This window comes from Heptranchias perlo, chromosome 7, assembly GCF_035084215.1.
Source record: "Heptranchias perlo isolate sHepPer1 chromosome 7, sHepPer1.hap1, whole genome shotgun sequence".
In the NCBI taxonomy this organism is placed as follows: Eukaryota; Metazoa; Chordata; class Chondrichthyes; order Hexanchiformes; family Hexanchidae; genus Heptranchias; species Heptranchias perlo.
In genome coordinates this window covers 43921384-43945958 of record NC_090331.1, presented here as the reverse complement: position 1 = coordinate 43945958, position 24575 = coordinate 43921384, and the positions used below count along the sequence as shown (strand labels likewise).

The window sequence follows — 24575 nt, the reverse complement described above, 5'->3', positions numbered from 1 at the left end:
TCTGTCCTCGGCCTCTTACACTGTTCCAATTAAGCTCAACAGCAGCTCGAGGAACAGCACCTCATCTTTCGATAAGGCATTGTACAACCTCCTGATTTCAGTAACTTCAGATCATAAGCACTGCTCCCATTTTTTCGGACAGCAGGTGCTGGTAATGTTTCTGATGTTGCTATTTACAGCTCTTCTAAACCAATCTTTTGTTTCTTTACTTGTCCCATTCCCACCCTCCTTCCTTGCACCATCATCCCTTTTGTCATTTAATCACTCCTGCCCTCCACTCTATCAGAGACCTTCCCTTTTGTTCTTTTCACTCCTCTCCTTCGCCACCCATTCCCTGGCTCTACCTGTTAAAAGCTGTTAAATTTTCAACTTCTTCCAGTCCTGACGAAAGGTCATCCACCTGAAATGTTAACACTATTTCTTTCTCCACAGATGCTGCCTGACTTGCTGAATATTTCTAGCATTTTCTGTTTTTATTATAAAATATTGTAGATGCTTGAAATCAAAACAGAAAATGCTGGATCAGGCAGCTTCTGTGGTGAAGGGAAAAAAGCTGATGTTTCAGGTATAACCCTTTATCAGAAATAATGGCTACTTCTGGAAGGGCTATACCGTTCACATTTGGTAGGAGGTTCTGAATGAAAAACCTGAATTTAAACACATTGTTGCTAGCTTTTTGCTCCCCTTTCCTGATTTATTTTTGGTGGTTCTGGGGCAGGTAACCTCTGTGTGGCTCCCCATTTCCTGGGTGCCAGCCCTGTCAACACAGAATGCGTCTGCCCATGTGAGTGGGTGCACGTAAACTGTATGCAAATGAGTGAAATGCAGCCTCTGTAGTGTTTATCGTGACTTGTGTTGTTTGATCGCTAGATGCAAGGGTCGCCAGTTTGTTCCAGGCATCCGACATTCAGTGCTTAGCAGAAGGGGGCAGAAAAAATCTTCTGGCAGCCAGGGCCTATGCAAACACTTGGGGAACACTGCCTTGCGTATAGAACTTTTTGTCCTGAAATTCCCACCCCCAAAGAGAATTATACTACCCTAGCTGCCACCCTGTATGAGAGTGTCTAACCTTGTCCAAGCCAGAGATTGAATAACAAACTTTTGAGATCCAAGTAGCTCATTACTGCAATGTCGTGATTTATTTGTCCACAGTCATCAGGAAAGCTTATAAATAGTATTTGAGCATCAGCCAGTGCTTTCTAGGTCTTTCTGATAGGATTTCCAGGCATGGATGATAGGCCAAATATAATGTAACTTGCAGAGCTCCTGCTGGGCACCCTGGATGTTCAGCAAGCCATACCAACCACATGGGATCTCTCAACAGTGATGGAAACTTTGAGCATCATATTAGCCTTCAACTCTGAAGACTTACAGGTTCAATGCTGTAACTAAACGTGGTGTTACCACTTCCCAAGGAGGTTACATTGCCAGATTATGAATATGAACGTTCCCTGAAACATCACTGGGCATCATTTTTCTTCATGTGGCTAAGAACTTAGCTTGCTCATGCAAACTAGAGCTGTAATTTTCCCGATGGCAGATTTCCCCCCCCCCCCCCCCCCCCCCCCCAGTAATGGTCGGAAACACACACTGTGGTTTGGGACGTACATTTATGTTGCAAATAAACTACTTATGCATCACAAAAGGTTTACCCATTGGTGTCAAGGCTACAATATAACCCTTTGGATGATATTCTAGCTATGTCCTAAATGCAAATATTGGTTACCTCGTTCAGTTAGGCCAAAATGGTTATCTAGTGAATTCTGTATTAAATGCAAGAAAACACTGGGTCAGTCGCTGTGACAGGTGACCCTATTAATGTGCGTTTAGAATTGGCAATGCTTTTTTGATGGAACAGTTTTTCCTTGTTCAAAATGTCGATACAACAGTTCTGTCCTAAAGCCACTCTTGTTGCTTTTTTGGCCAGAAATTCTAATACCAGCTCATCGTGATATTGAAGTTTCATATGCACCATAACTAATTTTCAGCTGAAAGGATGCATCACTACCTTTTTATAGCTGAGCTTTTTATGTAGATGGAATGAAGGGTATTTGCCAATCCAGGCAATTGTTTATTTCCTATATTATTGGAGCCCTAGCTAAATCTTGTTTAACAGAGGGTAGCAAGTTGGGTGGCTGAATTTACATCTGTCTGTTACTTGGCTAGCCACTAATCCAGGCATGTTACAGTCCATTGATCATGTGCCATAACAACATTTGGGCTGATATACACAAGGTTTTATTAAATCCTGTGGAAAAAACTTGCTTTAAGCATTTGTCTAATATAAATAATCAAAACAATATGGCATCAGTGCTGCAGTTTTTCAATTGCTCTGCAATTCTCCATTTTCTATTGTAGTTCTACATCATATACAAGGTTCACACTCTTAATTGAATCTAAATCATTTACATTAATCATGAGATATGGTTCTAATTTGAATAAATTTCTGATTGTGTTTTCAAAAGTAAGCAACTAACAACACTGTTTTCAGATGCAATCACATTACAGCTGTAGCATCAGTTCAAAGTGGGTTGGCTGTGTATCGATGCTGCAGTTATAGTGTAAATGCAACCTGTGTCTGGCATCAGGGTCCAGGCCAACGCCAGGATGAAGATGAATGAGACTCCCTAGAGGCATAATCTATTCCTCTTTTAATTTGGAGACAGTTTAGGTCTCCTCATCCGATTTGAAGTTTGGTGTTGACGTAAAGCAATTTTAGCTTTGCATTGATTTTAAACTTATGATATGATTGGTTTTCAAACAGTGGCGAAGCCGGTTCAGGGGGGACTCTGAGGTTTGGACAGGAAAACACAATGAATAATACTAAGGTCAGAAGGCGACAGGCGCCTGGAAGGGAATTAGCACCCAAGTGGCAGACTTGGCACCAAAAATGCTGGAGTCCGCAAGGACAATGTAGACTTAAGCCGAAAGACACTGATTCTGGTGTGCAAACAAGAGAATTGGCACCAACCAAGGAGGAGTTTGGACTGCCTGGAGAGGTGGTCACTGGATGGGAGTATGATGTTCTGGGGGCAGCCGATTAAGCATGCCAAGTGGACTGAGGTGAGGAGTAGCCGGGGATCAGATCTGGAAAGGAATGGAACAAGGTCCCAGGGTGGTGATGTCACAATGAGGGACCGAGAATTAGCACAAAATGAGCAGCAGGTAAGGAAGGAGGAGGCGGTCGGTTAGGGGCAGCAGGGAGAAGGGGTGTCCAAAAGGTCTATTTTAAATCGAAGGAAGAGGCTAAAATTGCAGGGGGTGCTGAGGTCTGAGGAGAAAAAGAGCCGGTGGCTTCAAAATAAGTGGGCCAGGCTACTGGCGGCAGCAGCAGCCCCAGAGGAGAAAAGGTAGCATAAAGAGAGTAGAGAAGGGAGAGTCTACATGATGGAGAAAATGAGTTCACTGGCTAAACCTTGACATAGGGTGGTGATTGCCATGGTATAATGTTAATGTGAATGGGCTGGGGGTGGAGGGAGAAGAAATTGCAGCAGATAACCTAACATTTTAAGGGGACTGACTTGCTGTGTTTGCATGAAGCATTCTGGGACTTGGACCTGGTAACAACGGCTTGGGACTCCCTGGTTCACCTCGTTAACTCTTCAGCTACTGGCTGGGCAAACTCTGAAGTAGTGGGAAGCTCATCCCTCATCTTTGGTTAACTTTATTCCTCGTACTAAAACAAATTGGCTGCAATTTTATAGCGGACAAATGAATAATGGTTTAAACTCAGCAACTATCTGACTTCATTCAACCTTGGCTCCACCTCTGTTTTAAAACCATACAATATCCTGAAACAATTTACTCGACCAACAGTGATAATATAAAACAAGGCACAATGAAGCAAGTTTGAGATGAAACAGAAATGTGCGTTCTGAAATGGGTAAGTAGTAGATGACTAGATAAGGATTGTGTTCAGATGGAAATGCCTTGACAAGTTACAACATTCAAACTATGACCAGCTGCCTTGAGCAATGTTTGCTAGTTTTTCTTTTGCCCATCCCTCCTTTGCTGCTCCCCAAACAGGTAGTTGGCTTGACAAGACCATGGTTCTATGTAATTGCAGGATGTGGATTGTTATGACTAATGCAGTGCAATGTGATTTAAAGGTAGGTAGCAGGAGGATGTGGAAAATAATTTGTGTATAGTGACATTAGCAATACCTTAAATCATAAGTCATAGGGCAAGTGGGATGCATCCTTTCAAGCGGCTAAGTACTTAAGTCTCTTTTTTTCGAAGTTGATATTTGTTTCATTTTTTTTTTAAATGTCAATTGTATAAAAATTCTGTTAAAGGTCATGTGATAAAATCAAGATTATTTGAATTTACCAGCCCAGAAATAACTGCAAAGAAGCCTGTGGATTTCAGACTACACGTGGTATAATTGTAAAATTGGAAGCTTAGTGTGGTTATTTTTAAATTGCTTGCTGTCTTAGCTTGGATCTGGGTGGGTGTACATCCTGGCCAAGAAAGGTACTTCACAGCTGCTGCTTCTCCATTTTAATGAGTGGACAACTTGAAGTGTATTTATAAATTCAGGATTGTATTAGTCTTCTCACTTCTTTCCTCTCCCCCTCCCCAATTCCTTTTGGAGTGTGAAATTTATTGTCTGATTATTTTTTTTCTTAAATAAAAATAATATTGATAAGACATTTATAAAGGAAATGATAGGAAACGTTAATGACATTGTTCATTTAGGCAGGGTAGAGCAGTACAGGCTGAAACATCATTGATCTTAAAAAGATGACTGAGGATTTTGTTTATATTCTAGAATGTGCAAAGAACACTGCGATGAGACAAATTTTAAGTGCAATAAAATCAGATTTCCTGAGCATGATTTACATTATTGGGTAGCTGTCCAATAAAGTCTTGTGGAAGAAATTTCTAAAATGATTTCCCCCAACCCCCCGCCAAAAACAATATTAACTGGATCAAAATCATGCAAATGTCTGACAGCTGCGTGGTCAACAAATTCTTAATAAGCATGAGAACTGATAATAACAAACCTTTTGGGTTTCATAATGCAGTTAGGACTGTATCCCTGTGTGGGATTAAAACTTGGCCTCCTTTAAACATTTTCCTGCTCTGTCAATAATATATATCTAACAGAACGGTTTGAAATGAGAGTTATTATCCAATCATGTTTGGTGATTATTTCATTTGTGTTTTTTTAAATTCATTCTTATTCTTTGGATGGTGAATTGTTTTTTCCAGTTCCTTCTCCTGCCGCTCCCCCAAGGCAATGACTCATAGTGGAATACAGTTCCATGGGCACAAGCAGCTAGTAGCCTTGGTAATTCTTCACATAGCCATACTTCATTTGTGAGCTTGGAAAGTGAATGTTAGTAGTTTGCTCACCAACATGGATGTGCATGCATTGAAGCAATTACATAAGTGATGTTCAGGAGGGTTTAGAAGGGGTTGGTGCTGACAGGGTAGAAGATGTGGTTGAGAGGCCAGTGGTGTAGGCTGGAGGTCTGATATGAAAAATGCCCTTCTCATAGTTACAGGGATGCACACCTTTATGGACCTACTTTGAAACAGAGGCTGGTACAGCAGTTGATTTCCATTGAACAGACACTTGGCTCCTTGCATATATCTGTACTGCTGTCTGCCATTTAGCATGTGGCAACACCAGTAGCTTCTGCAGGGGCACCCTCCATTACAGATTTCATAGTTGCAATCTGAGCACCTTTCATGAATGTTCCCACTGCTGCTATAATGACCTTGAGGCCTGGCTCAAAAGAAGCAGATGTAACTGTCTTCAACTCTCTTAGCCAACAGTTACAGGCAATCATAAGGGACGTGTAGACACCTCAGATGCCCACTTCTGTGTTCAGATTGGTGGGCGTTGAGGAAATGCTCTGCAGCAGCCAGTTGACATTCATGTCAGTGGCAGTTCTGCACATTACATTGCCCTGCACAAATGAGAGTAGGTACCATCTCAAAGCAATAAGTCCATAGCAACTCCCAACAAATGACATATCAAGCACTGATGCAGGTGTTGGCTGCAGACATGGCTATCAGACCCCAAGTCTATATAACTAGCCATTTGGCTGTGCAGCTGCCTGGCAGTGGTACTCCCAATGGGGGAGTGCATGGCAATAGGATACAGGCACAAAAAGCAAGAAGTACACCAAGGACAAGGGACAAAGACATCTGCAAGACTTAAGTACAACAGCACCACTACACAGTTTCATGCTGTTCATTCACTTATATTTTGGAGTCTGCAGAAAACATAGCATCACTGTCCAAAATTGAGTAACATGTGCATGTCAGCAAAATAACTGGGTAAAATAATAAAGATCGGTTCAGATGAAGAAGGCCCTGCAACCCATTTGATCTCATCCTTCCTTGATACTAATTCTACCAGTTTCTCACTACAGCACTTTAATGCATTAAGTATCCCGGCATCAATTACCCTTCCTGGCGACCCTTTAGAGTACATACAATGGTTACCTCAAGCTATTCCTCCTAACTCCTGTCTATAGCGGTTGCATTTTTCTAATCAGGCATTAGTATATTAATCTGACAGTTCAGGGCAACAGTTGATTCAGCACTCTAGTGTTGCAAGCAGCTGGAGTATGTATGTCACAAAATAGTTTCAACCCTTTTGGCCCATTTTATTTCACCCTTCCTGAACAGCCCTTCCAACCCTCCATTACAACAGCTAACTGTTAAATGAATTCAGTGTCCTGACCTCAGCCACCCTTCTGAGCCGATGATCACCCTCTGAGCTTAGTTGGTTCTCTTTCCTACATTTGCCCTGGCATATCTGGAAGTATTGTTCTTGGTTTACTTTGTCTAGCATGTTAATTGTCTAGTGCACCTCCTAGAAGGTCACCACTGAGAATTTTCTTTGAGGTTAAAGAACTGCTGATAATCCAGTTGTTCCTCATCCCTTGACCACTAAGTTGCACTGAAGCTGTAATCCAGGTCATTTTATGTATACCATAAACAAGAGGGGGCCCTGCACAGTCCCTTTGGTCGCCATGCTAATATATTTTCTCCCCCGATCCCCATTTCAACCTATTTCTCTTTTATAATTGCTTTGTTTTGCTTTTAGCTCATTACTAATATACATCCAAGTCTTGGATTCATAGCCCATTGCCCTTGCTTCTCTTGTGGCCTAGTATACCATGCCATGTAACCCCTTCCTTCCCCCCAATCAACTTGGAATGTCACCTCTCGGTGTTTTCAAAAAACAGTCTAAAGTTGGTCATGCAAGATCTCCTCTTTCTGAAGTGCATTGGCTGTCATTAGTTTATTTTCATGTCCATGCTACATCTGATTTATTAATTCCATTAATTTTCCAGTTATTGAGCTTAGGTCAAAGGCTCTTTCACCCTTTTTAATATGGGAACTGCATTTGCCTGTTCCCTGTCTGTCAGAAGCTCCTCAGTGTTCATAGTTCCTCAAAATGAGTCAGCACTTCATAAATCTTCGCTCTTGTTTCTATAAATTCTCTCTAGTGAGAAAATGTACTTGCTGCGCCCTGCAGAGTACTATTCCAAACTGCTGGAATTGCACTGAATAAAATGTCAGAACTAAACTTGGAGGTATAGTCCATTATTGTATTCTGCTTCCAATACACCACCTTTATTCACATCTTTAATTTTGCTAAAACTAACAAACAAGAATTTCAGTATTCGTGGCTTATTAAGCTTAATAGCAATTCTACAACTTTCCAGACACTAGGGGATTGAAGAATTATTGCATGTTAATGCTCTTTTGAACAATTGGAAAAAGGGGATGAGTTTGTTAGTTTATCAAGGCTTCTACATGTCTTGGTGGTAGTACTGTCACCTCTGAGTGAGAAGGTTGTGGGTGCAAGCCCAAGTCCACACACATGTACATAATTTTAAGGTGAAACTTCAGTGCAATACCGAGGGTGTGCAGCACTGTTCGGGTTCTGTCTTTCGAATGAGACATTAAACCAGACTCCGCGTGTCCCCTCAGGTGGATGTAAAAGATCCCATGGCACTATTCAAAGAAAAGCAGGGGAGTTTTCCTGATGTCCTGGCCAATATTTATCCCTCAACCATCATTACTAAAAACAGATTATCTGGTCATTTATCTCATTTATATTAAGGGACGTTGCTGTGTACGCCATATTTCCCTACATTACAGCAAGCAACTATACTTTTTTTTTTAAAAAGTACTTAATTGGCTGTGAAATGCTTTGGGGCACCCTGAGGTCATGAAAGGTGCATTATAAATGGAAGTTTGTTTGTTCTTACAAGTTGTGTGCTTTGCTTGCATTGTTCTGTATACTACAAGGTATTGGCAGCCAACTGTACCACTTGTCATGTAATCAAGTTGCACCTAGTGTTTGTGTTCTTTAAATCTGAGGAGGAATGTGCATTTTGTCGTACAATAGACTGGAATATTGTCTGGCAGTAGGTAAACACCACTAAAAGGCCTAATCAGTGCTGATTTTTGTGAGCAAGCACTTGGCATGCTGACTGGACTCCCAAAATGCTGATAGTTAGCATACATTAGGACTTGGAAGATGGTTGAGTGCTGGGGCCTGTTTTTTTCAGTTGTGTATGCATTCTTTATAGGTTTGTAGATGAGGTGTGCAGTGACAAAATTATATGTCTGTATTGTGGTTGTACTGAGGCTGCAGCTTCACTTTGTCTTTCTCCTTACCTGAGGAAGGGGGAAACCTCCGAAAGCTTGTAGATTTCAAATAAAAATCGTTGGACTATAACTTGGTGTTGTAAAATTGTTTACAATTGTCAACCCCAGTCCATCACCGGCATCTCCACTCCATAAATCGGGAATACTTGAGGTGATGGCCATTATCAGTGACTTGTTTTGCTGTTGCATTGTGTCAGTAACGAGATTATGAAGGCATTTTTATATATTTTGGGTTGTGGGAGAGTAACATCCTTGCATTGGCTCCTGTGCTGAAGTTGGTAAAACTGGTACCATTATCCAGATAGCAGAATACTAGAATCAGATTTTCATGGGTTCACAATGGCATTGGGAAAAGTTGGTTGGTTACTTTTTGGAGTGCAGTTGATTGAGAGTGACTGGGTATGATTATATGGTACCTTCCTCCATCGGCTGCACTCGTATAGTGCCAAAGTGCCTTGATGGAAAAAAGTTCAAAGTTTGAACTCGGTAGCATTTCAAGAGGAAAAAAATTCTGGGTTTTAATTTAAATGGTAGTTATTTAGGAATGTTTTTTTAAAAAAAAAATTGGGGACCACCCCCCCCCCCAACTGGGGTAAAGGTGGAAAGGCGGGTTGGGGGGGGTGGTAAAGGAGGATCTCAAAATTATAATACTGGCTTAAGAGGGTAAGCAATGAAAGATTGCTTCCACTAGTTGGCTTATCGATAACCAGGCATTATTCACGATTATCACCGGAAGAACATGGAGAATTAGAATTATTTTTTCTGAGAACAAAAACAGGAAATGCTAGAGAAATCTGCAGAGAGAACAGATGAGTTAATGTTTCAGGTGTAGACCCTTCATCAGAACGGACAAAGGGTCTGCACTTGAAATATTAACTCACCTAAGCTTTCCACAGATGCTGACTGGCCTGAATGTCTCAAGCATCTGTAGTATTATGGCTATTAAAAATTGACTGCTTTACCACAGGTGGCTATTGACACTATAACATTTAAAGTGGAATTGGATAAGTACTTGAATAGGAAGAATGAGCGAATATAGGGAAATGGCATTAGAGCAGATTACACCAGTTGAAGGTCTAGCACTGGTACAAGCATGATGGGTTGAATGCCCTCCTTTGTGTTGGAATTACTATGATTATGGATTGTTCAAATGTGTTTTCTTTCAAGTGTTTTCGTGTTCTGGGGGAGAGGCTGTTGAGAGAGAGAGAGAGAGAGAGAGAGAGAGAGAGAGAGAGAGAGAGAGAGAGAGAGAGAGAGAGAGAGAGAGAGAGAGAGAGAGAGAGAGAGAGAGAGAGAGCCTGTCCTGTTAAATGAATTGCTTTTTAAAAAATACACATGCTTGTCCAGACATGATTACCAGAAAAATGGTAGCTAAGACTATTTGCAAAGGATTAAACTTTTTTTTGTTTATTTAGGTAACATGCCAGCTCCTGACAAGTTCCCATTGATGGAGTAGGGGCTGCTGCCCACGTGGGAAGCCTCCCACTGATCTAACCATGGAGTCTGAGACCACAGCAACCACCATTTTGGCTTCAGTCAAAGAACAGGTACAGTAGTTAAACATAATTCTGCTTAATCATTTTAACATTCTATGTTCTGAACATGGAAGGACATTCAATTTTGATCCTCATGCATTATCATATTCTGGATAATTCAGTTTTGTAGACATAGTACTGGTAAGTTTCAGTTCTACTATCACGTGTATGTAATTGCTTCTAATCATTCAAATTTCCAGTTCATTTGGAAATGATCAAAATTAATTTACTGGTTAGTCTGCTGGATTTTTAAAAAATTATTGCTGTTGACCAAAGTGTGATGTCTCACTGTAACCATTTCTTTACACTACAGGTACTGAGCTGTAGCATGTACCTGTTGAGCTGGTGTTCTTTCATTGAGAAAGAAGCTTGGAATAACAATAAAAGTATTCTTAAAGTTTTCTGTAGAATTTATTATTGTGTGAAGTCTGCTGTAGAAGTGCAGTGAAGCAAGTTTGTACTTTTAGAATGGAATATACTGAATGTGTCCAGGAGGATAGAAGTTTCTGATTATAGTTAATTGCTATGCAGGCTGTTAGCTTGTAGGTGCTATAGATTTGACTAATATTAATCTGTGTGCCATAGTATGCAAATCTGGGAAGACTTCCAATGATACAGTTGTGTGAAACTGGGAAATTTCCTTAAAATTATCAGGTGGCATTCTTTGGTGTGAATATTCTATCAAGTGAAAAGTGTGTGCATCGTGTTTGTCAAATCCCTGACTAAATATAAACTGGAAATTTACAGGTCAGTCAGCATCAGAGGGAGGATTGCACTTAAATCATTAACATATTTCTGTTTCAGATGCTGACTGACTTGGCATTTCCTGTTTCTAGTTCAGAATTCCAGCATTGTGGTTTTCCCTTTACCTACACTAAATTGCATCACTTTTTTGGCTGTATAAAAATTTCCTACCTTTTTTGTTTATTTTCATTTGTGTCTCACCCTATCTTGCCTGAAATTGGTGATTTATACTGTGTTTTGATTCTGTGGGTACTGGCAGTTTTCTGATACTTCAGCAAAGAGGCCATTCTTGTGTGAGCCTGAACATAGATCAGCTGGCTTAATTTATCTGACATAAGCAAATTTTCCATTGGTGAATGGACAGCTAGCAACAGCTGGAAGATTATCCTCCTCCCTTCCCCATTCTGAAGAGGATGAGAGAAATTGTAGCAGCCAGGCAACTGCTCCAGCAACTTAACTCATCACCACCACCACCAATGTGGATTTGTCAGTTTAGTGCCACTTCCAAGTAGTGGATTTTTCCATAGCACTCCTGGAAGAGCTAAAATTTTGTGTATTCTTGTGCAGGTATTTACATAGTATGTGGTTACTCTTCCTGGCTGTGTTGAAAAGACCTGGACACATCAGGTTTAATTGTTGGACTTGACATTAAAGAATTAAATTAAAGAATCATCATCATCATCATCAACAACTTGCGTTTATTTAATACCTTTAATGTTTTTTTAAAAAAAAGTCTCAAGGCACTTCCGAGAAGTAATCAGACAAAAATGGATGCCTAGCCAAATAAGCAGATATTAGGAGGAGTGACAAAAACCGTGGTCAAAGAGGTGGGTTTAAAAGAGGGCCTTAAAGAATGAGAGGGAGGTGAAGGGGTTTAGGGAGAGAATTATAAAGTGTGGGGCAACGGGAGGGGAAATGCACAAGCGACCAGAATAGGAGGAACAGTTTTTTGTTGGGGAGGGATGGATTGTAGAACTAGAGGAAGTTACAGATATGGAGGGGCAAGGGCATGAAGGAATTTAAGCGCAAGATTGCAAATTTTTAATCTGAGGCATTGGGGGACAGGAAGCCATTGTAGATCAGCAAAGACTGGTGGTGGGCAAGCTAGGAGGTATAGGATAGGATATGAGCAGCTGAAGTTTAGAGGGTGGAGGATGGGATATCAGCCAGGACAGATTGCAATAGCAGTCTGGAGGTGTCCAATATGTGGATAAGGGTTTCAGCGGCAGATGGGCTGAGGTAGGGGCGCAGGCAGGAGGTTGGAAGTAAGTAGCCTTTGTGATGGAGAGTATATGGAATCTGAAGTTTGTAGCATGAACCAAAGAGAATGATTTTGGTTTTCCCAATGTTTAGTGGAGCAAATTGTGGCTCATCCAAGACAGGATGTCGGACAAGCAGTCAAACGGCAGAGGCAGTGGAGGGGGTGAGAGGTGGTGGAGATCAGCGTACTCGTGGAAGCTGACCCCCTTGTCTCCAAAGGATAGCAGATAGATGGGGATGTAGGTGGCAACGGTGGGAAGAGAAGCCAGTGCTGGAGATTCTATGGCTTCAATTGGATAGGTAAGAGTAAGGGCAGCCTCAAAACTGGACAGCAGAGGAGAGACGTTGGAGGAGAATGATGCAATCGGTGTCAGAGTGCAAAGCGGCTGAGGAAGGATAATGTACCGTAGTCACAGAGAACATCATTCCTGACTTTAGTTGGGGTAATTCTGATGCTGTGGGAAAGATAGAAAGCCAATTGGAGAGATTCATATGGGGCGTTGTAGAGAATGGCACAGGCCTGGGAAGTGACACATTCAAGGACTTTGGAGAGGAAAAGGAAGTTGGAGATTGGCTGGTATTTTGCGAGGGTAAGGGGATTTTTTGAGGAGTGTGGTAAGAGGGAGAATTTGAAAGGGAAGGGTCACTGTCTGAGGAAAGGGAGCCATTTACAATGTTGGCTAGTATTGGGGCCAAGAAGGAAAGTTGGGTGCTCAGTAGTTTATTGAGAATGGGGCTGAGGGAGCAGGAGGTAGGTCTGATGAACAAAATGTACTCGAGAGGGCCTGGATGGAGATGGGAGGGAAGATAGAGCTCGGGTACTTTGGAACATTGAAGTGGAAACATAAGTGGCAGCAAAACAGTGACTGGTTCCCTTCAGGTGCTGAGGTTGTAACTACCAGGGATTACCTCTGGTAATTTTTTGGTTGCTTCTTTGATTATTTAGGGTAACTAAAATTGTTTGGTTGCCCAAAGATGGTGTTACTGCTCTTTTCCTGAACCTGTGAAGATATGCAGTAGACCTCAGAGACTATTTCAGAGAATTGCCAACCATGAATTGAACCAGAATTGTAATAAAGGTTCCAAACTTTGATATTTTATTTATATCTGTTCTGATTTGTACTCCTGGTGTTCCAGACTTCAGGCAAAGTTAATTATAATGAAGCTTGCAAATCTTGCAATGAGTAATGTTTTAATACTTTTTTCTTAACTCCTGCCTTTTTCACACCCCAAGTTTTTTTTCCACTTGTAAGTCACGCTATCCTACTTGGGAGCAAGGGAGACTAGCCCATTCTTAGTGATTGCCAAGAAGTGCATTAAGATGGTTAAGGAAGAAACTCTTCCTTAGCCAGTTTTCTCCCTCTTCCCAGATGGGATAACTTAAGATTAATAAGTTAACCTTAGTCAGTATAAATATTAAGCTCAATTCTATATTGAAAGAAAAACTTGTGTATATAGTGCCTGATCACATCTCAAAACTTTATATGCCCTAAATTACTTTGAGGTGCAGTGGCTGTCATGTAGTCGTAATTCAGAATGAGGTGAACAGGGACGCAGCCAGCTGAATTCCTGTTGACCCATTGCATTTCAAGTAATTTGCAGCAGTTTTACTTGTATTGAATTACAAACTTGCTCAGATTGCACTCCCGTATCAAGCATGCACAATTCACTGGATATCTCCACTGATTTCACCAAAGTGATTGAAATCCAATTGACATCAAAACTTTATAATAAAATATAAATCTTGTAATGACCTGAATCTGCAGGAGTTGAGATTTGCTTCCTGGTAAAATCTTAGTCAATTATATAGGAAATTCAGAAATTTTCGGTTTGCAATTGACAGTATAAACTGGGCAAAAATCTAGTGTGATTTGAGCTCTAACTATTGTCTTGGTTGACATCAGGACTTCAGGGTGCAACTATGTTTTAGCTACCAACCTGAGACTGGTAGCAATGGTATTCATTTACAGCTAGCAGTGTCTTGTTTATGCTACTTGACTGCAGAACTCTCTTCCCGCCTGTTAAATGTGAAATGTTTTGAGAGTACCATTGGGACTGTCTGCTCTGTACTTTCAATATATTTAAATATGCCCTTGAGAAGTTTATAAGTATCTAGGAGGATTCCCTGAGTACTTTAAGAATCTTGTTTAACACTATACTGGACTTGTATTCCGTGCAGTTTCTAGCCCAGTTGGTATCACACTGCAGAGTCAAATTAGGATCCAAATTCAGAATTGTACTGGAACTTTAGAATTACTGAGAAGCTGAAACCACTTTCCAGTAACCCAAGTTGCAGTATAAACATATGGTTTCTGTTATTATAGTATAGTGAGCAAGTTTCTTTGCCCATGCATTATTTTGCAGTGCTTCACAACAATAGACTTTTAATCAAATGGTTTTTTCCCTAAAATTCCTACATTGTCCAGTTGAAAATTTTCATCACAAAAAAAAACTCAAACAAATTCAAAAACACTTGATGCACCAGAGTTTTTATTTTTCATGAACAAGAATTTTTAGGAAAAGGTCATTTGGCTCAACACGTCTGACTCTCTGAATTTAACATCTTCATGCATTATTAATTCATGATGGGATTATTTAGAATTATACAGCAGTAATGACTGCAAGCATTGTTTTACTTCACAAATTCAAAGCCCTATTTATTTAATACCAATTTCTTGTTTTTATTCCAAAGTTACATGAGCATTACTCTGCTAATCAAAATTATTGAATGTGCAGGAAGGACATAATCTTCTACGGTGAAAAGAATAAAGTCCTTTCATCAAGTGGCAGAATTTCAGTTGGACTTGTCCAGCTGCAGTTTCTACTGTATTGTAATCTTTTGTCATTAATTCTATTGATCACTAATGTTAATGTGTTTGGAAAGAAAAAAAAATCTAAGTTAGTTAAGGTTACCTATGATTTTTGTTCTAGTTCAGAATTTTGTATTTTTCTGTTTAAACATGCACACCTTTTCAAACATTGTGGTTCATTTATAAGTAATTTCAGTTGATTTCCTCTTCAATGTGAATGCTGGATTTATTCAATAGGGACACACCTTCTTTGGTATTTGAAACTGCCTCCATCAGCTGATTCCTGCTGTTTACTTAAAGTAAATGAGTGAATAAAATGTTGCTGGGAGTTAGCATTTCTCTAAAATTAGTTGGAATTTGAGTAGCTTGAGTTGGCAGCAGAATTGTGTAAGTATACAAATATGTGTACCCTTTTGCTGCAAGCTACACTTGTACTGAATGGATAAAAATATGGTTAATGAGATATTGGCTTTCTTCTGGTTGTCACAGCAGCAGTCTTGTGCATGGGGCTGCAGAATTTAACCCGTAGTTCATTGTACATCAGAAAGGTACAGTAATTTGTATACCGGTTTAGAGTAAATGTACGTTGACATCGCCCTTAAAGTGGTTAAGTGAAGATTTGATTTGTACATGATCTAATCAGTATAGACAATACCAAATGTCTACAGAAGGCTATCCAATAAATGACAAAAAAAAGTAAATGCTGATACATTTTATGTAATAATCTGGTTAGATTTCTACAATTTGAGCAGATGCTTTGTTTTTCAAAAAATGTGAAGAAGTGGACATGCTTTTAATTGACTAAATATTACTGCTACTTTAGCTATTTTTTTTATTAATCTACTTTTATTAGCATCCAAACTTATCCTAGAAATTTGAAGGTAAATTTTACCAAATAGTTGAACTGATTATTCAGAAGTGGGGATGGGCTGTGAAATAAAAGTTGTATATTAGTCATAGTATGATTTGCAATTCCACAAGGACATGTACCATATCTAAAACATAGTAGTCATCACGTTCAGGTCTTGCGCAAAATAACCTTTCTCCAAAGTAATACGCATAATATTGTGCAGAAGCAAATTCTCTCTTAATGGTCGTCTTCTTGTACTGAAAGCTGTGAGGGATTATGAGCTCACCTTAGAGAATCCCAAAAACTAATCGCACTTTAAGTAAAACTGTCGGCTAACAAGACTGAGTATAAAGCTTTTACAGTCCAGAACTGATTTAATCTAATCTAACAAAATGGAGTTAAATCCACAGTAGTTTTTTTAAAAAAAGAAACTATATATTCAGTGAATTTAAATCTTAATTGCCTTGAATTGGTTGAGCTTACAGCATTTTACATGCTAATGTATGTCTTTACCCAGTGTGTATGAAAACATACTATACTGTACATAAAAAGAGGAGTGTTTGTAGATGGTGTTGCTAAATTGCTAGGCAACAGTTACATTTAATTAAGTGTGACTGATGGATTCCCTGAAACAGTGCACATTGCTTTCTGATACCTATTGATTGTGGTACCCTACATTAACAGCATCTTCAGATGGTAAAGCACAGTTTTCTGTGTTTTCCTCTCTCTCCAGCACAGTTTACATGTGATCAGCTTTGCTGGGTAAGGGTGCTATTATGATGTAAAGCTATGCTGCTGAATCTGGCCAATAGAACTGAGAGAGAATTCTCATTCTGTCTCTCTCGCTCTCGCTCTCGCTCGCTCTCTCTCTCGCTCTCCTGAAATAAAAAAAGATAATGGGCAGCGCTCACCACAGTAACATAAGTACAGGTATGTTAGCTGTGCATTTTAGCTAATTTGTGCACTGAAAATAAATGGAAATGAAATTGCTGGGCATACTGAGAAAAACACATTAGGGAATGGTAGATGATGCATCATCTTTTTCTCAGTTAAAGGCAGAATTGAAGGAACTGTGTGCTTGAGCCACCGTGTCATATACTGCATGCTGCAATACGAGTAATTGTTGGAAATCTGGGAACGATTGCTGAGATGTACGTGTGCGAGATCTTTAGTAAATGGCTGTAGATCTAATGCAAGGGTCTCTGAAGATCTGTATGCAAGAAACTAAGACATTGAGATAAGGACTGAAACGGGCCGTAGAGTTCCTACTGAACAATCTCCTAAGGGGAAAGATTTATTTTTTCACAAGCTATAGACCTTGATGGTAATGAGTGGGAGGGGCAAGATGGGAGAGAACTGTTTTTTTACATCTTAACAAAGTAGGTTACAGCTATTTAAAGCAAAATAAAACTACTTTTTGACATGCAGCAGAGTTGAATCTTCTTGTATTTAATATAATTTGCTAACCCAGTACATTTACTGTCTCTTCCCTTCGCTGCAGGAGCTCCAGTTTGAAAGACTTACAAGAGAGCTTGAGTTGGAACGGCAGATTGTTGCAAATCAGCTAGAAAGATGCAAGCTGGGAACCGAATCGCCAAGCGTCGCCAGTATCAGGTACAGGCCTGTGTTTTTATTTATTATTAGATGACCTGAGTATACCAACCTTGGCTGCACTCTTCCCTTTACAAATATATCTCTCAAAATGAAATAATATATTTTCTATTCATTCATAATTTGTGTTAGTTTTTTTTGTGAAAGAACATACTTTGCATAAATATCACTTAGATCATATTACACATTACCATTTGTTGATTCTGTACATCAAAATCAATTTTGAGCTATCTGAATAGGTTTTTGTAATCCTAATGTACTATACATGTTCATATTGAAATAATATGCTAGCCCATCATTTATACAATGGATTGTGTTGTTGGAGTTTTTAATAACAGGTCATCTCCTTGTTGAGTTCACTTTTTAAATTTTGGATTTCCTAGCTATGAAACAAATTGAGTTGTTTGAACAGATTTTTCATCTTTTAAAATCTAATTTACAAAGTACTGAAAAGGAATACATTTCTGGTTAAATGTGGTCCTTATTATGTTCAGAATGAACCTACTGCTCGTATAGATATTCTTTTCCCTGGACCATACTCAGCCAATTGATCAACTGGCAAAGTTAGGACCAGAATTATTGGCACTATCAGCATTGTTCTAAAGAATCTTAACCACATCAAAGGTGGGATGAAGTGGAACATATCCAAAAGCAAATTAATAAATCTATTATGTTATTAAAATCTGTATATTTTAAAAACTGATCAAGAACAGACCAATAAAATTAGTGTATAATGGGGCTATAAAAACAAATAGCCCATTACAACTAACGTTGCTTGAAGCTAATAGTGCTTCCTAGATGCAATATGATTGATAAAGGGAGTGTTGCAAAGAGGCAGCAGCAGTTTCTTGTAACCAGGTCAACTCAAACCTGCTAGCCTAGCCATCACTGGTATCCTGGTACATTATTGTACATAGTATTCTGTTACTTCTGATGCAGAATTAAATTTTGTTTTGATGATTTGGATGACGATGACTGAAACTGTTGAACGAGTACCTAGTGATATTTTCTGTGACTCTTGAATTGCAAAATACTTATACTAAAAAAGGGGGATAACAATAGCAGCAATCCAGGATCCAGTCAGTTATGCCAGATGGCAAACTATGCCTTTGTTATCTACAGAAGTAAATATTATTCTACTTAAAAAGAGCAATCCTACATAATTTGAGACTAAATTAAAAGTATGCGACCACATAGATACTGCTGGTGACCATCTTCTCCAGGGTCAGGGACAAATGCAGGGAATCTTGTCTCTTCCTGCACAACACATGTGTGTGAATAAAACATTGTTTTAAATAAAAGTATATTTTATTACCAATTGATGGTTGTAGAATCATATTAGCAGTTTTGCCACTGACAATTAAAACTTAGTGGGACTATTTCTTTAACACACAATTAGAAAATCTAAGCTATTGTAACATTTGCAGCAACCCTCAATCTAGGCCAATAAGTCTTCTGCATTTGTATGTCATTTCTAATACTGATATTAGTTAATATTGCAGGAGTGGAGGAACCTCTGTGTGTATCTTGTGTTAGACTTATGGTAAAACTGTATCAGAAAAATTGGTGGACTGGCTCTCTCACATGAACAGCTTCTCTTATACCTACACTCCTTGTCAATTCTTGAGCCCTAAGTTAAAGATAGCAGCACCCATCTTAAACAACAACTTGAAGGTGGAGAAAATGCTTACAAGTGCTCAGCCAGATGTCAGCATTACCATTTTTAAGAACAGATTAAAGTTGTTCATTCTTCATGGATCCCAACTATCTGCTATCTCATAATAAATAAGCCCATTATCATTAAACTTTCCTTATAATTTAAATTCCTGACGCCCAGAATTATTATTGTTTGCCCTTAAATACCTGAATGAATCCCAGAACAATTTCTGGCCAAAATGAAAACTGATGTGGATCAGCTGTTATTGCAACATGCATTGTAGCTCATTGTATATTCTTAGTCACTTAAAAACTACCTGTACAGAAGGGTCATATAGTTACATAATTCTATCTTGGGTGTTCCTTTATGTTCCAAAATGCTTTATTTACCCCCATTTTCAGTCTGCACTGTTCTCTGCTGTTCTTAAAAGTTAAATTTGAACAGAAAACATGTCATAATGAACCTTTTATAAAACACTGGTTCGACCACAACTGGAGTATTGTGTGCAGTTCTGGGCACCGCACTTTAGGAAAGATGTGAAGGCCTTGGAGAGGGTGCAGAAGAGATTTACTAGAATGATTCCAGGGATGAGGGACTTTAGTTATGTGGATAGACTGGAGAAGCTGGGGTTGTTCTCCTTGGAACAGAGAAGGTTGCGAGGAGATTTGATAGAGGTATTCAAAATCATGACGGGTCTAGACAGAGTAGATAGAGAGAAACTGTTCCTATTGGCAGAAAGGTCAAGAACCAGAGGACATAGACTTAAGGTGATTGGCAAAAGAACCAAAAGTGACATGAAGAAAAACTTTTTAACGTGGTTAGTATCTGGAATGCACTGCCGGGGGCGGGGGTGGTGGAGGCAGATTCGATCGTGGCTTTCAAAAGGGAACTGGATAAGTACTTGAAAGGAAAAAAATTTGCAGGGCTATGGGGATAGGGCAGGGAAGTGGGACTAGCTGGATTGCTCTTGCATGGAGCCGGCACGGACTCGATGGGCCAAATGGCCTCCTTCCGTGCTGTAACCTTTCTATGATTCTGATTAAATGGGATTCTGTAAGATATGTACATACACGAATAGAATATTGAAAAGTTAGGAATTTTTTTTATTATCACAGTAAGCCTCCATGTGTTAACAGTTGTAATGCTGTTTTACATATAAATGTACTTGCTGCAAATGCTAAAATTCTCCTTTTCTGCCCTACTCCGTTCTTTTTCTGACATCACAGCTTTAATTATATTTTCTTCTCTAGTTTCAACTTTTACTTTCTGTTTGCCTGATTTCTCTCTTGCATAGAATGAGACTATTCAGATCTGCAGTGCACACTGGTTCAAGTGACCTTATCTCAGACCTTTCAAAAAGAGGGAGACAGGGTTAATTCAGGTAATTACAGGCCAGTTAATTTAACATCTGGTTTGTTAAATTGACCTCTATGAATGGGATAGTTTTATAAACCAGCAAGAAAATGGATGTCCACTTCAAATTTGAATTTAAATATCTGTTTCTGATACTCATTCAGAATGCCTCAAACTTGGCTGTTTACAAGTGTCCCAAATTTGGCAAATAAAATATTGGGTTCTTGTTATTTTTCTTTCAAGGAATGAATTACTAGTGTAATGTCTGAATACCAAAGAATCAACTGGGCTGTGGTCCATTAACAGACTGAAAAATCACGTATATCAGGTTCTCGCCATTCATCATTTCTAAAATGTATATTGCATATTTATCATTGTGATTATACAATTTAGAAATGGTAGAGATTTAAAAGATGTATCTTTTGAAATGCAGTTACAAAATAGGATTAAAACCCAAGTGGAATTTAATTTTAATTTTCTAGTTCTAACATTCAAAAAGGGCTGTACTTTATAAACCCATTTATGCAAGCCATTGATATTTGTTGAGATATTACAGTAACAGCCTTGGAGCTAGATTTTATTTAAGCAAAAATTATACACTGCTTTGTATATTGCAGTTGTTACACATTTTTCATGTGGGCACCACATTTACAGGAGGATGCATTTAATACCTAAAGAAGTTGCTATATAAATTCAATTTTGTTTTTGTAATATAATTTAACATTATATATGTTTTGCCTTGATTGTCTTCAGAATTCTATTTTTGGCTTTAATGTATCAGTTTGTACTCGAGCATTGATAAAATGTGATCTCTATGCTGCAGGTTCGGGAAAGGGGATTGTGTAGAGAACCAAATAGACTTTTAATCTTCCCAGAAATCAATGTTTAAAACTTTTATGCTATAAGTAAACTGGTGGTAGTCCTTCATACCACTACCCTTGCTGGAAAGAGAATCGGTATGCTAATGACTATTAAAGCCAATAGGAAAGTGACATGTTCTTCATGTTTCACCGACATAAATAACCTGTCTAATTTTGACAGGCTGATGTTTCCGTTGCCATTTTTTCCTTCAGGTGATCTACACACTGATGCTCACAATCAGCTGAAGTATCACCACCTGACAGTTTGTGCAGTTAGTTGTGAGATCTTTTCAACTGATCACAAGATAATTATGGATGAGGAAAGCCTTTAGGCCCACCTCAGTTTATTCATCCAGAAAGACTGTAAAGTCCCCCATGCACCCGCCTCTTTCTATTTCTCTTTTCCTCCCCCGCCACCCCCCCCCCCCCCCCCCCCAACATTGTAGCATCCATTTGTTTCTTAAATGATTCCAAGGTTTTTGCCTCCTCTGCTCTGTCCAGGAAACTGGCCAAGTGATCACTATGAAAAGGAATTTCCTGATATCAGTCCTAAATTTGCCTTTTACTAGTTTTAACCTGTGTTCCCTTGTCCTTCTCTTGTTTTTAATTTAAAGTAATTTTATTGGTTTACCCTTTCCATACTGTTTACTGTCTTGTCGAGTGCTACTTGGCCACGAGCAGAAGATCGACGACATCTGGCAACAGTGCCGTCAGGAAAAGCCCTGGCTCTTCAACGGAGCCAAATTCCGCTTTCACTCCGCCAAACTGGAAAATGGAACGCTGATGTTGAGGCTGGGCATAACGTGCTACAAGGACTACCTTGGGACAAACTGGTCAGCGGAAGCCATTCTTCTGCAGCAGCAGGGATTGGCGGACTTCGATGACAGCCAGGCCTATCTGGCCGAGCCCCTGGGCGTTGGGGCCATGCTACACACGGTGGACAACTGCATTGTATTTCTACTCGCCTTTTAGATTTCTCTTTAAGATTTAAAAAGCCCAAGTTTCCCTAGTCTTGTCTCATTACTTGACACTAGGGATTTGTTGTGTGGATCTTCTCTGCACAGCCTCCAGTGTGAGAATATCTCCTTTGAGTCTCGGTGCCCAGAACTGGACACCGTACTGGAGGTGTGGTATGACCAGCGCACTGTATAACTTGACCTCCTCTGACTTGTATTCTACAGTTCCAGCTATGTAGCTCAGCATTCTTTTTGGCTTTGTTGATTTCTGCTCTACAATGGTTGGATATGTTGAGTCTACGAAGACAACTAGGAATCTTTCATCTTCATCCGTAGCTATTCCAACACCATTAATGGAGTACATGTGCCACTGATTTTTCCCATGTGCAGTACTGTACACATTTCTGTATTTCATCTGCCTGTGAACAACATTGATATTACACAGCTTCTTTATATCTTTTACTGTCCAGCCTGTTTGTTTGCCCTATTCCAGCTTGCTGTGCAGGACCCTTTTTGGCATTCTGGAGACTATGCAGATTACCTCAATGCCACTGGGCTTCGTGCATTACAGGATCTCATGATTCTTAATCTTCTCCAGCCATTTCATATGCATGACGAACCTTGTGTCAGAGATGGAACTTGTTGAGCAGCAGTAACACGCCCATATCACACTTCCTTACGGAAGGATGGTGATGACGGTGGCCGTGCACACTTTTAGCTTTGTTGTGAGTTTGTTCCCTGCTGGTTCCAGACATACTTTTTCAGTCTCTTAATTGGAAAAGCCAATGCTGCATTTAAGTATTTTTTATAAATAGATTCTGTAGCTTCTCATAACAAATGTTTACAAGGCAGTAAATTGAATTTGCTGTATTGAATGATGGGTTTTCAAAAATATATTTTTGAAGAATTCTGAACTGTTGTGTAAAATAGGTAATGACCACTTATAAATATTTGGCAATGCATGAAGTTTAATGTGCAGGAGTCATAGTATACATTAAGGCTGCAGTTGTTGAATGATCATTGCAGATGTCTGGACAGTTTGCATAGTGCCATAGCTAGTCTTTGTATGTATATTAAATGATAATTATTTCACCTGAATTGGAAACTTCATATTCCCAAACTGATGAGCATCAGTGGTTTTGTCTAATATCAGATTACCCACACAACACAACCACTAGGTTCCGAGCAGCAGCAGAGAATGAGAAACTCTTCAGCTGCTTCATCAATGACCTTCCCTCCATCATAAGGTCAGAAATGGGGATGTTTGCTGATGACTGCACAGTGTTCAGTTCCATTCGCAACCCCTCAGATAATGAAGCAGTCCGAGCCTGCATGCAGCAAGACCTGGACAACATCCAGGCTTGGGCTCATAAGTGGCAAGTAACATTCGCGCCAGATAAGTGCCAGGCAATGACCATCTCCAACAAGAGAGAGTCTAACCACCTCCCCTTGACATTCAACGGCATTACCATCGCCGAATCCCCCACCATCAACATCCTGGGGGTCACCATTGACCAGAAACTTAACTGGACCAGCCATATAAATACCGTGGCTACGAGAGCAGGTCAGAGGCTGGGTATTCTGCGGCGAGTGACTCACCTCCTGACTCACCAAAGCCTTTCCACCATCTACAAGGCACAAGTCAGGAGTGTGATGGAATACTCTCCACTTGCCTGGATGAGTGCAGCTCCAACAACACTCAAGAAGCTTGACACCATCCAAGATAAAGCAGCCCGCTTGATTGGCACCCCATCCACCACCCTAAACATTCACTCCCTTCACCACCGGCGCACTGTGGCTGCAGTGTGCACCATCCACAGGATGCACTGCAGCAACTCGCCAAGGCTTCTTCGACAGCACCTCCCAAACCCGCGACCTCTACCACCTAGAAGGACAAGGGCAGCAGGCGCATGGGAACAACACCACCTGCACGTTCCCCTCCAAGTCACATACCATCCCGACTTGGAAATATATCGCCGTTCCTTCATTGTCGCTGGGTCAAAATCCTGGAACTCCCTTCCTAACAGCACTGTGGGAGAACCGTCACCACACAGACTGCAGCGGTTCAAGAAGGCGGCTCACCACCACCTTCTCGAGGGCAATTAGGGATGGGCAATAAATGCCGGCCTTGCCAGCGATGCCCACATCCCGTGAACGAATATAAAAAATAAAAAAAAAACTCTGCAAAAAGAACTACATTGTAAAGCTCTCCAGGAACTGCATTTGTGGGGACAGATCCTTAAACCCACAGGAAGTTGCCCCCAACTGTCTACTAGCTTACTAGGCCTGGACTTTT

The 24575-nt window shown here is 40.0% G+C and overlaps 1 protein-coding gene across 1 annotated transcript in view; it reads left to right on the top strand.

Moving 5' to 3' along the window:
- The window catches only part of pkp4 (plakophilin 4), a 144717-nt gene that overhangs the window by 11592 nt on the left and 108550 nt on the right, over window positions 1-24575 (top strand). Inside the window, exons 2-3 of the mRNA XM_067987424.1 lie at window positions 10059-10190; window positions 17344-17456. Coding sequence (XP_067843525.1) covers window positions 10140-10190; window positions 17344-17456 — 164 coding nt within the window. The 5' untranslated portion in view covers window positions 10059-10139. The remainder of the gene's footprint in view (window positions 1-10058; window positions 10191-17343; window positions 17457-24575) is intronic.